We start from the raw sequence: 14,218 nt of genomic DNA, 5'->3' as shown, positions 1-14,218 counted from the left end.
TCGATGTGTTGAAGCTGCGACGCCTGGGTGGGAGGTCCGTCACGGTTGAGAGACTTGGAGTCTCCCGTGACCCTGCCCAGTGCCATCGATGTCAGGTGTTTGGCCACACCCGCGCATATTGTAGACGCGCTGCAGTTTGCATGAAATGCGCGGGCGGGCACCTGACGACGGAGTGCAGCAAGCCAAGGGCCGTCAATCCCAAATGCGCCAACTGCCAAGGCGCCCACATCAGCGCCTACAAGGCAGCCAGGCAGCGGCTCCTGGCCCACAGGGTCGCTGTCCAGGAGCATCGACGGCAGCAGCAGCAGCCTCAGCCACTACGGCAACAGCCACAGCAAATGCAGCAGCCAATACAGCAGCAACAGCCAGCACATCGTCTCCAGCAGCCATCACAACGTCACCAGCAGCCACTACAGCGACAGTTGCAGCAGCAGCCACCCACACAGCCACTCCACCCACAGCCGCAGCAGCAACGCCAACGCGGTCCGGGTCGGCAGCATCGGCAACAGCTACAGCATCGCCCCCAACATCCCCAGCCACTGGCCGAGGGGCGCCAACACCACAGGGTCCTGTCGATGCAGCCGATCCCAAATCGTGCTCCGACGCCACGCCAACCCCAGCTACTGCAGCAGCCAGGCGCCCAGTGCGATGGGAGCTGTGCCCATATCCTGAAAAGATATGCCGTAAAAATTAAAGAGCTGGAGGATAAGCTGGCAGCAATTTTGACGAAACTGACAAACCTGCTGCAGGCAAGGGACGAGAGCACGGGAGGAGTGCCGCCACTTCAGACAAAAACAGCAGCAGCAGCATCCACACAGCCATCACCACGACCAACTGCAAATACGCACCATGACGCCGCAGCCATATCGGACTCCGAATCCGATATGGACGACGAACATGACGACGAATGGACCGACCACGATCCATTCGACGATCTGGAGGGTCTGGGCCAAGTGTGGAGGGCCCAAATCGAATACTCACCCGCAAACGTCTCTTACGCCAACACAAATCAGACAAGGGTCGCCAGCAACAACATCCAAATCAACGAAAGGCACCTGCAAATAAACGCAAATTAAAATCAAAAAGCCAAAACAAACACCTCCTCACCTGAGTGGCCGGACCAGCAGCCATTCAAAACGCAACTACAAATTGACGACGAACGTGGCCGAGGAGGCCAGGCCAATCCACCTGACAGCGCATCCTGGGTGGCCGGACCAGCAGCCACTTGGATGCGGCCAATCAACAATTAAAATCGACAACGCATCCTGGTGGCCAGACCAGTTCGCCACTTGGATGCGGCCAATAACTCCGACCATTGCCATCACACACCGATGCCAATGCCAACACGATGACAATGCAGTTGGGTGGCCGGACCAGTGCCCCTCGAGTGCAGCAGCCAACACTAACCAACAGACAGATGCAACGTGGGCGGCCGGACCAGAGCCGCTTGCCATCAAGACCATCATTGCCCACGATGCACGCCAATACTCACAACCAGCCAATAAACAACACACAGGGGGACAACAGAGCCGGCCGGTATACAGCGTAATGTTCGCATTGCGTTTGTTATGCCGGCCGGTGCTTCGTTGTAGTTGTCCTCCTGTTAGAAATAAAATAAATATAATTAATATGTTTATATGTGTGTAAATGTATGTCAATTATCGTTTATTTTACCTTGTCTGCATCAATGTTCTTGTTGTAGATGTCAATCCTGTTGTTTTTTGTAGTTTTTGCATGTCCGTAGATAGTTTGTCCATAGTTTTAGTTACTAGCCTGCGATATTAGGAATAAGTTTTTGTAAATTAATGTAGTTTTTCTGTAGTTAATTGTATATTATTAGTAGTTTTCTGATTAGTTTTATTACCTTTTTCCTCTTCTTCCCCACCTATCTGCCTTTCCCATATTTCCCCTGACATGTGGTATTACTAAAAATACCACGCAAATACCAGACTTGACCGATAACACACCAAAAAAGCCAACACAAATTCAAATTGCATTTCTCAATGCCCAGTGTGTTATCGGTCGCAACTTCGGCAATTATGCCCAGCCAATTCCTCACCCACCCCCCACCCACTTCAAATGCCACTAAATGACAAATGAGGCTGAGCAGGAATAAAATGAACACTGCCATCCTTCGCCACTCAGCCAAATGCCCCAACAATGCCAATACAGCCGCCCACAAGATGCTATGCGGTCGACTCTTCGGAGCGTCTCGCGCCCGGATCGTAAGATCCGGAAGTTGAAAGTATCCGGGCGGTTATACGGGAGCAGGCAAACTTTCCCCTTCCCATCCCATCCGATCCTTGAGAACAGAGCAGCCAATTCACACAGCACAGAGAAATATTAGACACGGGCCATTGCCCAACAACAACACACACAGCCACTGAAACAGAAGGCCGTTCAAATCTTCCATTGCCTACTTATCGGTGCTGCTGCCCTCGGACTACTTTCATGTCACTGAATATTGGGGTGAGTGAAAGTAGAACCGGGGGTGAGAGCACCGGTAAGTGACGACCGGCGTGGGAGTGGGGGAGTTGGCGGACATGTGAGAGTTCCACCATGAACCTCGTCCGCCACTCTCATCTCGTCCACCCGCTCGAGAGGTCGCGATCGTCGGACGTATATAAATTGAACCATCGCCGCCGCCATTAAAATAAAATAAAATCGCAAGTTTGTTTGTTCGTTGCCATCAGTGTTGCCCGTGTCGATTGTCGTTTTGACTGTTTTGTCGTTTATCGTTTGCCGTGTCATTTGTGCTCTGGTGCCAAAAAATAAAGACAGTGAAGGCCAGACGACGCCAAGCCAAGCCAGGAAGCAGCCATTTTGTGTCGCCCCCCCCCCCCCCCCCCCATTCGCCGCTGTACATGACCATTCCAAACGCGGAAAAGTGCTCCTCGCCAATCCACCACGCTCCAGCCCTTCCTTCACCCCACCCACTACTATCTCCGACAAGATTTAGTTCCTGTGCCACTACAAACATCACAAACATCACAAACTAAAAGAGATAACTGTGATAGACAAGAAAAAAAGAGAACTAAGGTGCCAATAAATACATTAAATACAAACACACACAAGAGACTTTTCAATTAAAGAACAACAAACAGGCAGCACATCGCCAACTCACAAACCAACAGCCAGCCATGACCAGAGGAATGGCCAGACGAGGGACAACCAGACGACACAGCGACGGCGGCAGAGCGGCCCGCAGAGGCGCCCTAGCAGCAGCAGCCAACAACACCAACACCAACACCGCCAATAGCAGCAGCAGCAGCAGAGCCCTCGGCGCAGGCGCCAACACCAACGCCCCAGCCAATGCAGAGCGCCGACGCCACAGCCTTCCATCGAGTGAGTACCCAGCCATTGCCATGGCCGATATATCCACGGCCACAGCCACTCCCCCCTCGAGACACATCACAAAACCGCGCCAAACGCAAAGGGAAGGGCCGATGGGACGCCGCTCTCGCTGCCGCTTTTCCCGCCTCTCACGCTCTCGGACATACAAAACCGTTCGGGAGTAACGGGAGAGGGATAAGACGGAGGAGAGCCTGCTAGCCGACGCGCAAGAGCGGAGCGCCAAAACGGCCAACGGGCAGCCACACACACACACACGACCGGATCGAACCCGTTGCGTGTCGAACTTGGTTCGAGTTCGAGCAGCGGGTCGATCCGAGCCATAGCCCAGTCAGCACCAATACTACGACAAACAGCAGCAACTACACAACCACAATCACAACCACAATCACAGCCAATCCCACCAACACCAAAACGACGCCGCGCCCTCATCGACAGTGGGAGCGAAGATGAGGATGAGGGTGAGAGGAAGCAGGCCAGAAGACGGGGCCGCCATCACCAGCAGCGGCAGCAGCGGCCGCCAATTAGGAAGCCGAAGAAGAAAAGGCAGACAATGGAGGAGCTGGAGGCTATTGTCCAGGAGCAGCTGAGGCAGCACGAGCTGAGGGAGCAACAGCAGAAGCAGCAGAAACGGACGGCACATGCAGCCAACACCAACACAGTTGCCGATCCTGCCACTATGCCGCAATCTGCACAGCCAACACATGCCCCTGCCCCTGCCCCTGCCCCTGCCACTACTATAATTGCCAATAGCCAGACCCACAGCCATCACCAACATCGACAACAGCCAATACATAGACAATCACCAGCCATTCACACAGACAATACCACAATTAACAATAGAGATAATAATGACGCCAATACAAATACAAATACACCCGCCAATACAAACACCACCACCACCACCACCACCGCCATCACCATCACAAACACCCCTGCCACTACCACCGACGATGACATCCGGCACGGCGAATTCGGGCATCAGCCCAGCCAGGAACGTGGCTTGAGGATCCTCATCCGAGGACTCTCCCACTCCACGCCGCCGGATTGGATTCGCAGCAGCATGCTGAATGAGGGGTTCACGGTTCGGTTTGTAAGGGTGATCACCGATCGATTTGATCGCAGCCGCCAATTCAACCTCTTCGAGGCTGAGATCGCCCCCAAACCGGACCGTGGCCAATGCGGGGTGTTAAAGCTGCGACGCCTGGGTGGGAGGCCCGTCACGGTTGAGAGATTTGGAGTCTCCCGTGACCCTGCCCAGTGCCATCGATGTCAGGTGTTTGGCCACACCCGCGCATATTGTAGACGCGCTGCAGTTTGCAAAAAAAAAAAAGAGAACTAAGGTGCCAATAAATACATTAAACACAAACACACACACACAAGAGACTTTTCAATTAAAAACAACAAACAGGCAGCAGATCGCCAACACACAACCCAACAGCCAGCCATGACCAGAGGAATGGCCAGACGAGGGTCAACCAGACGACACAGCGACGGCGGCAGAGCGGCCCGCAGAGGCGCCCTAGCAGCAGCAGCCAACAACACCAACACCAACACCGCCAATAGCAGCAGCAGCAGCAGAGCCCTCGGCGCAGGCGCCAACACCAACGCCCCAGCCAATGCAGAGCGCCGACGCCACAGCCTTCCATCGAGTGAGTACCCAGCCATTGCCATGGCCGATATATCCACGGCCACAGCCACTCCCCTCCGAGCCACATCACAAAAACCGCGCCAAACGCAAAGGGAAGGGCCGATGGGACGCCGCTCTCGCTGCCGCTTTTCCCGCCTCTCACGCTCTCGGACATACAAAACCGTTCGGGAGTAACGGGAGAGGGAGAAGACGGAGGAGAGCCGGCTAGCCGACGCGCAAGAGCGGAGCGCCAAAACGGCCAACGGGCCGCCACACACACACACACGACCGGATCGAACCTGTTGCGTGTCGAACCTGGTTCGAGCTCGAGCAGCGGGTCGATCCGAGCCATAGCCCAGCCTGCTCCAATGCCACAAATCCCACCAACACCAAAACGACGCCGCGCCCTCATCGACAGTGGGAGCGAAGATGAGGATGAGGGTGAGAGGAAGCAGGCCAGAAGACGGGGCCGCCATCACCAGCAGCGGCAGCAGCGGCCGCCAATTAGGAAGCCGAAGAAGAAAAGGCAGACAATGGAGGAGCTGGAGGCTATTGTCCAGGAGCAGCTGAGGCAGCACGAGCTGAGGGAGCAACAGCAGAAGCAGCAGAAACGGACGGCACATGCAGCCAACACCAACACAGTTGCCGATCCTGCCACTATGCCGCAATCTGCACAGCCAACACATCCCCCCGCCCCTGCCCCTGCCCCTGCCACTACTATAATTGCCAATAGCCAGACCCACAGCCATCACCAACATCGACAACAGCCAATACATAGACAATCACCAGCCATTCACACAGACAATACCACAATTAACAATAGAGATAATAATGACGCCAATACAAATACAAATACACCCGCCAATACAAACACCAACACCACCACCGCCATCACCGTCACAAACACCCCTGCCACTACCACCGACGATGACATCCGGCACGGCGAATTCGGGCATCAGCCCAGCCAGGATCGTGGCTTGAGGATCCTCATCCGAGGACTCTCCCACTCCACGCCGCCGGATTGGATTCGCAGCAGCATGCTGAATGAGGGGTTCACGGTTCGGTTTGTAAGGGTGATCACCGATCGATTCGATCGCAGCCGTCAATACAACCTATTCGAGGCTGAGATCGCCCCCAAACCGGACCGTGGCCAATACGAGGTGTTGAAGCTGCGACGCCTGGGTGGGAGGCCCATCACGGTTGAGAGACTTGGAGTCTCCCGTGACCCTGCCCAGTGCCATCGATGTCAGGTGTTTGGCCACACCCGCGCATATTGTAGACGCGCTGCAGTTTGCATGAAATGCGCGGGCGGGCACCTGACGACGGAGTGCAGCAAGCCAAGGGCCGTCAATCCCAAATGCGCCAACTGCCAGGGCCAGCACATCAGCTCATACAAAGGATGCCCATCCTACAAGGCAGCCAGGCAGAGGCTCGTGGCCCACAGGGTCGCCAGGGAGGAGGAGCGTCGCAGACAGCAGCCACAGCCAAGCCACCAGCGACCCCAGCCAATACAACGTCCCCAGCAGCAGCCACATCCACAGCCACTCCATAATCCGCAGCAGCAACGCCAACACCAACCGGATCGGCAGCATCGGCAGCAGCATCGGTATGGCGACCAACATCCCCAGCCATCGACCAGGGGGCGCCAACACCAGAGGGTCCAGCCGATGTAGCCGATCGCGAATGATGCTCCGACGCCACGCCAACACCAGCAGCAGCAGCGGCCAGACGCCCAGTGTGATGGCAGCTGCGCTCAAAACCTGCAATTGTACGTACAGCGTATAACAGAGTTGGAAAGGAGGATCGAACGGATGGCAGAGCAGCTCACCAGATTGGCTGCAGCAGCAGCAGCAGCGGTTCCAATAGCCGCCAATACAGCAGCAGCAGTGGCCATATCGGACGGTGAGCCGGATATGGACATGGACGACGACAGCCAATGGACCGATGAAGAGCCTTATGAGGACCTAGGTAGGTTTCTAAATGGAGAATCCAGTGGCGACTCCGAAAGCGACGGATTAAACGGCGTCTACTGATTGCGACAAATAGCAGAAGTTTAATGCCAATAAAACCTAAAAATAGAAAAAAACGAGGGGGAACGTTGTGAGTTGCTGCGGACACCGCAACTCTACGGCTATACCCGATACTAAGTCAGTATAACTCTCCTCCGGCAGACGCCGCTAATATTAAACGACACGACAAAGAGTGCGTGCGAGAGAGACAGAAAATCAGTCTGAGCGTGACGTCGGGCGCTGCGTAGCCACTGAAAATTTATTTCTTGCTTTTGGCTACAAAAATGATCCGATCTGATCCAGATTCAGCAATCTGATAGATATGGTCATTATCTATGATTCTGCGTTTCTAGTTTTCTCGAATGTGCAAGATTGTGGATGCAACAGATTTTCGTCTTTTGTGGGGGCGAAAAGGGGTGGGGCGAAATTCTGAGATAAACGTTTTATAGTCAGATCTAACAGAAGTGCGGATACCAAATTTGGTTACTCTAGCCTTAATAGTCTCTGAGATTTGTGGATGCCCCAGATTTTCGTCCTTTGCGGGGGCGGAAGGGGGTGTGGCGAAATTTGGACACGAAACGGTCAAGGTCCGATATCACAGGAGTGTGGATACCAAATTTGGTTGCTCTGGCTCTTATAGGTTCTGAGATCCTTGAACTCATTTTTTGCAATTGACAAAACCGACCATGAAACCTGTGTGCTAGAGAGAGACAGAGCGAGAAAGAATGAAATTGTTTTCTTGATTCTGGCTATAATCATTATACGATCTGGTTCAGATTTTGCACTGTAGAAGATATGGTCATCCTCACCGATTCTGCGTTTTTGGTTTTATCGTATCTTTAAAAATGTGGATGCCACAGATTTTCGTCCTTTGTGGGGGCGGAAGTTGGCGGGGCGAAGTTTTGAAATATTTTTGTAGCAGTGACATATCACAGAAGTCTGGATCCAAAACATCGTTGCTCTAGCTTTTATAGTCTTTGAGCACTAGGCGCTGAAGGGGACGGACGGACAGACGGACGGACGGACGGACGGACGGACGGACGGACGGACGGACGGACAGACGGACAGACAGACAGGGCTCAATCGACTCGGCTATTGATGCTGATCAAGAATATATATACTTTATGGGGTCGGTAACGATTCCTTCTGGACGTTACACACATCCACTTTTACCACAAATCTAATATACCCCAATACTCATTTTGAGTATCGGGTATAATTAAACACAATTAACAACAATCTGCAAATGACCAACAAACATACTCACCTGCTATTAAACCGACAGAGCTGCCCCTCCAGCAGCTGCCTCGCCACTCCTGGAACTCTCTTGAGGCATAATGGGCGTAATTTGGAGGCCTCATCAGCAGCACTGCCGTCAATTCCAACAGAAGTCCAGAGGCCAGCCACTAAAATACAAAGGAAAACAGTCAATACACGCCAACACGAAAAAAAAAAAAACGCCCAAAACACACAAAAACACACGTACCTGCCAATCACCAGACAGAGCTGCCCCCACAGCAGCTGCCTCGCCATGAACATCATCAATTTTCTGCCAAAGGGGCGGAAAAAGAGGCCTTTTTTGAACCGATGACAAACGTGGCCGAGGAGGCCAGGCCAACTCTGCTGACAACGCATCCTGGTGGCCGGACCAGCAGCCACAGCCACTAAAACAAACGGCTATTCCAATTCTCCATTGCCTACTTATCGGTGCTGCTGCCCTCGGACCACTTTCATCTCACTCAATATTGGGGTGAGTGAAAGTGGAACCGGGGGTGAGAGCACCGGTAAATGACGATCGGCGATCGGGCCAGTCGAGTTGAGAGGGAGAGTATGGGAGTTGGCGGACATGTGAGAGTACCACCATGAACCTCGTCCGCCACTCTCATCTCGTCCACCCGCTCGAGAGGTCGCGATCGTCGGACGTACGTGCCATAACCGTTTCGTGTCGTTTTTTCGTGTCGCCGTTTTCCGTTGTCTTGCTGTTGTGCTTTGTTTTCTTTTTTGTGGTGTCTGTCGTGTGCCGTGCCGTGCCGCCCTTCCTCCACCACACCCATTACTTACCTTGACAAACTTTTGTTCCCGTCCACATCGTAAAAAAAAAAGAGAATAAAAGTGCCAATAAATTACATTAAACACAAACACACACAAGAGACTTTTCAATTAAAGAACAACAAACAGGCAGCAGATCGCCAACACACAAACCAACAGCCAGCCATGACCAGAGGAATGGCCAGACGAGGGACAACCAGACGACACAGCGACGGCGGCAGAGCGGCCCGCAGAGGCGCCCTAGCAGCAGCAGCAGCAGCCAACAACACCAACACAAACACCGCCAATAGCAGCAGCAGCAGCAGAGCCCTCGGCGCAGGCGCCAACACCAACGCCCCAGCCAATGCAGAGCGCCGACGCCACAGCCTTCCATGGAGTGAGTACCCAGCCATTGCCATGGCCGATATATCCACGGCCACAGCCACTCCCCCCTCGAGCCACATCACAAAAACCGCGCCAAACGCAAAGGGAAGGGCCGATGGGACGCCGCTCTCGCTGCCGCTTTTCCCGCCTCTCACGCTCTCGGACATACAAAACCGTTCGGGAGTAACGGGAGAGGGAGAAGACGGAGGAGAGCCGGCTAGCCGACGCGCAAGAGCGGAGCGCCAAAACGGCCAACGGGCCGCCACACACACACACACGACCGGATCGAACCCGTTGCGTGTCGAACTTGGTTCGAGATCGAGCAGCGGGTCGATCCGAGCCATAGCCCAGCCTGCTCCAATGCCACAAATCCCACCAACACCAAAACGACGCCGCGCCCTCATCGACAGTGGGAGCGAAGATGAGGATGAGGGTGAGAGAAGCAGGCCAGAAGACGGGGCCGCCATCACCAGCAGCGGCAGCAGCGGCCGCCAATTAGGAAGCCGAAGAAGAAAAGGCAGACAATGGAGGAGCTGGAGGCTATTGTCCAGGAGCAGCTGAGGCAGCACGAGCTGAGGGAGCAACAGCAGAAGCAGCAGAAACGGACGGCACATGCAGCCAACACCAACACAGTTGCCGATCCTGCCACTATGCCGCAATCTGCACAGCCAACACATGCCCCTGCCCCTGCCCCTGCCCCTGCCCCTACTATAATTGCCAATAGCCAGACCCACAGCCATCACCAACATCGACAACAGCCAATACATAGACAATCACCAGCCATTCACACAGACAATACCACAATTAACATTAGAGATAATAATGACGCCAATAAAAATACAAATACACCCGCCAATACAAACACCAACACCACCACCGCCATCACCATCACAAACACCCCTGCCACTACCACCGACGATGACATCCGGCACGGCGAATTCGGGCATCAGCCCAGCCAGGATCGTGGCTTGAGGATCCTCATCCGAGGACTCTCCCACTCCACGCCGCCGGATTGGATTCGCAGCAGCATGCTGAATGAGGGGTTCACGGTTCGGTTTGTAAGGGTGATCACCGATCGATTCGATCGCAGCCGTCAATACAACCTATTCGAGGCTGAGATCGCCCCCAAACCGGACCGTGGCCAATACGAGGTGTTGAAGCTGCGACGCCTGGGTGGGAGGCCCATCACGGTTGAGAGACTTGGAGTCTCCCGTGACCCTGCCCAGTGCCATCGATGTCAGGTGTTTGGCCACACCCGCGCATATTGTAGACGCGCTGCAGTTTGCATGAAATGCGCGGGCGGGCACCTGACGACGGAGTGCAGCAAGCCAAGGGCCGTCAATCCCAAATGCGCCAACTGCCAGGGCCAGCACATCAGCTCATACAAAGGATGCCCATCCTACAAGGCAGCCAGGCAGAGGCTCGTGGCCCACAGGGTCGCCAGGGAGGAGGACCGTCGCAGACAGCAGCCACAGCCAAGCCAACAGCGACACCAGCCAATACAACGTCGCCAGCAGCAGCCACATCCACAGCCACTCCATAATCCGCAGCAGCAACGCCAACACCAACCGGATCGGCAGCATCGGCAGCAGCATCGGTATGGCGACCAACATCCCCAGCCATCGACCAGGGGGCGCCAACACCAGAGGGTCCAGCCGATGTAGCCGATCGCGAATGATGCTCCGACGCCACGCCAACACCAGCAGCAGCAGCGGCCAGACGCCCAGTGTGATGGCAGCTGCGCTCAAAACCTGCAATTGTACGTACAGCGTATAACAGAGTTGGAAAGGAGGATCGAACGGATGGCAGAGCAGCTCACCAGATTGGCTGCAGCAGCAGCAGCAGCGGTTCCAATAGCCGCCAATACAGCAGCAGCAGTGGCCATATCGGACGGTGAGCCGGATATGGACATGGACGACGACAGCCAATGGACCGATGAAGAGCCTTATGAGGACCTAGGTAGGTTTCTAAATGGAGAATCCAGTGGCGACTCCGAAAGCGACGGATTAAACGGCGTCTACTGATTGCGACAAATAGCAGAAGTTTAATGCCAATAAAACCTAAAAATAGAAAAAAACGAGGGGGAACGTTGTGAGTTGCTGCGGACACCGCAACTCTACGGCTATACCCGATACTAAGTCAGTATAACTCTCCTCCGGCAGACGCCGCTAATATTAAACGACACGACAAAGAGTGCGTGCGAGAGAGACAGAAAATCAGTCTGAGCGTGACGTCGGGCGCTGCGTAGCCACTGAAAATTTATTTCTTGCTTTTGGCTACAAAAATGATCCGATCTGATCCAGATTCAGCAATCTGATAGATATGGTCATTATCTATGATTCTGCGTTTTTAGTTTTCTCGAATGTGCAAGATTGTGGATGCAACAGATTTTCGTCTTTTGTGGGGGCGAAAAGGGGTAGGGCGAAATTCTGAGATAAACGTTTTATAGTCAGATCTAACAGAAGTGCGGATACCAAATTTGGTTACTCTAGCCTTAATAGTCTCTGAGATTTGTGGATGCCCCAGATTTTCGTCCTTTGCGGGGGCGGAAGGGGGTGTGGCGAAATTTGGACACGAAACGGTCAAGGTCCGATATCACAGGAGTGTGGATACCAAATTTGGTTGCTCTGGCTCTTATAGGTTCTGAGATCCTTGAACTCATTTTTTGCAATTGACAAAACCGACCATGAAACCTGTGTGCTAGAGAGAGACAGAGCGAGAAAGAATGAAATTGTTTTCTTGATTCTGGCTATAATCATTATACGATCTGGTTCAGATTTTGCACTGTAGAAGATATGGTCATCCTCACCGATTCTGCGTTTTTGGTTTTATCGTATCTTTAAAAATGTGGATGCCACAGATTTTCGTCCTTTGTGGGGGCGGAAGTTGGCGGGGCGAAGTTTTGAAATATTTTTGTAGCAGTGACATATCACAGAAGTCTGGATCCAAAACATCGTTGCTCTAGCTTTTATAGTCTTTGAGCACTAGGCGCTGAAGGGGACGGACGGACGGACGGATGGACGGACGGACGGACGGACGGACGGACAGACGGACAGACAGACAGGGCTCAATCGACTCGGCTATTGATGCTGATCAAGAATATATATACTTTATGGGGTCGGTAACGATTCCTTCTGGACGTTACACACATCCACTTTTACCACAAATCTAATATACCCCAATACTCATTTTGAGTATCGGGTATAATTAAACACAATTAACAACAATCTGCAAATGACCAACAAACATACTCACCTGCTATTAAACCGACAGAGCTGCCCCTCCAGCAGCTGCCTCGCCACTCCTGGAACTCTCTTGAGGCATAATGGGCGTAATTTGGAGGCCTCATCAGCAGCACTGCCGTCAATTCCAACAGAAGTCCAGAGGCCAGCCACTAAAATACAAAGGAAAACAGTCAATACACGCCAACACGAAAAAAAAAAAACGCCCAAAACACACAAAAACACACGTACCTGCCAATCACCAGACAGAGCTGCCCCCACAGCAGCTGCCTCGCCATGAACATCATCAATTTTCTGCCAAAGGGGCGGAAAAAGAGGCCTTTTTTGAACCGATGACGAACGTGGCCGAGGAGGCCAGGCCAACTCTGCTGACAACGCATCCTGGTGGCCGGACCAGCAGCCACAGCCACTAAAACAAACGGCTATTCCAATTCTCCATTGCCTACTTATCGGTGCTGCTGCCCTCGGACCACTTTCATCTCACTCAATATTGGGGTGAGTGAAAGTGGAACCGGGGGTGAGAGCACCGGTAAATGACGATCGGCGATCGGGCCAGTCGAGTTGAGAGGGAGAGTATGGGAGTTGGCGGACATGTGAGAGTACCACCATGAACCTCGTCCGCCACTCTCATCTCGTCCACCCGCTCGAGAGGTCGCGATCGTCGGACGTACGTGCCATAACCGTTTCGTGTCGTTTTTTCGTGTCGCCGTTTTCCGTTGTCTTGCTGTTGTGCTTTGTTTTCTTTTTTGTGGTGTCTGTCGTGTGCCGTGCCGTGCCGCCCTTCCTCCACCACACCCATTACTTACCTTGACAAACTTTTGTTCCCGTCCACATCGTAAAAAAAAAAGAGAATAAAAGTGCCAATAAATTACATTAAACACAAACACACACAAGAGACTTTTCAATTAAAGAACAACAAACAGGCAGCAGATCGCCAACACACAAACCAACAGCCAGCCATGACCAGAGGAATGGCCAGACGAGGGACAACCAGACGACACAGCGACGGCGGCAGAGCGGCCCGCAGAGGCGCCCTAGCAGCAGCAGCAGCAGCCAACAACACCAACACAAACACCGCCAATAGCAGCAGCAGCAGCAGAGCCCTCGGCGCAGGCGCCAACACCAACGCCCCAGCCAATGCAGAGCGCCGACGCCACAGCCTTCCATGGAGTGAGTACCCAGCCATTGCCATGGCCGATATATCCACGGCCACAGCCACTCCCCCTCGAGCCACATCACAAAAACCGCGCCAAACGCAAAGGGAAGGGCCGATGGGACGCCGCTCTCGCTGCCGCTTTTCCCGCCTCTCACGCTCTCGGACATACAAAACCGTTCAGGAGTAACGGGAGAGGGAGAAGACGGAGGAGAGCCGGCTAGCCGACGCGCAAGAGCGGAGCGCCAAAACGGCCAACGGGCCGCCACACACACACACACGACCGGATCGAACCCGTTGCGTGTCGAACTTGGTTCGAGATCGAGCAGCGGGTCGATCCGAGCCATAGCCCAGTCAGCAACAATACTACGACAAACAGCAGCAACTACACAACCACAATCACAGCCAATCCCACCAACAC

At 53.6% G+C, this 14,218-nt stretch overlaps 2 protein-coding genes across 2 annotated transcripts; both read right to left on the bottom strand.

The window, feature by feature from the left end:
* Window positions 1–6,649: 6,649 nt before the first annotated feature.
* Window positions 6,650–8,576, bottom strand: LOC117195158. Its single transcript, XM_033399801.1, has 4 exons — window positions 8,477–8,576; window positions 8,258–8,396; window positions 6,810–7,050; window positions 6,650–6,741 (listed from the first exon to the last, which is right to left on the bottom strand). The coding sequence occupies exons 2-4, from the start codon at window positions 8,349–8,351 to the stop codon at window positions 6,735–6,737; spliced, it is 342 nt and encodes a 113-aa protein (XP_033255692.1). The 5' UTR covers window positions 8,352–8,396; window positions 8,477–8,576; the 3' UTR covers window positions 6,650–6,734.
* A 2,485-nt stretch (window positions 8,577–11,061) lies between these two features.
* On the bottom strand, window positions 11,062–13,040 carry LOC117195156. The gene is made up of 4 exons (XM_033399800.1): window positions 12,876–13,040; window positions 12,658–12,796; window positions 11,222–11,462; window positions 11,062–11,153 (listed from the first exon to the last, which is right to left on the bottom strand). The coding sequence occupies exons 2-4, from the start codon at window positions 12,749–12,751 to the stop codon at window positions 11,147–11,149; spliced, it is 342 nt and encodes a 113-aa protein (XP_033255691.1). The 5' UTR covers window positions 12,752–12,796; window positions 12,876–13,040; the 3' UTR covers window positions 11,062–11,146.
* Between the last annotated feature and the right edge of the window lie 1,178 nt (window positions 13,041–14,218).

Source organism: Drosophila miranda (genome assembly GCF_003369915.1).
Source record: "Drosophila miranda strain MSH22 chromosome Y unlocalized genomic scaffold, D.miranda_PacBio2.1 Contig_Y6_pilon, whole genome shotgun sequence".
In the NCBI taxonomy this organism is placed as follows: domain Eukaryota; kingdom Metazoa; phylum Arthropoda; class Insecta; order Diptera; family Drosophilidae; genus Drosophila; species Drosophila miranda.
The sequence above is the reverse complement of the archived record's forward strand: the minus strand, read 5'-3'. Positions and strand labels throughout refer to the sequence as shown.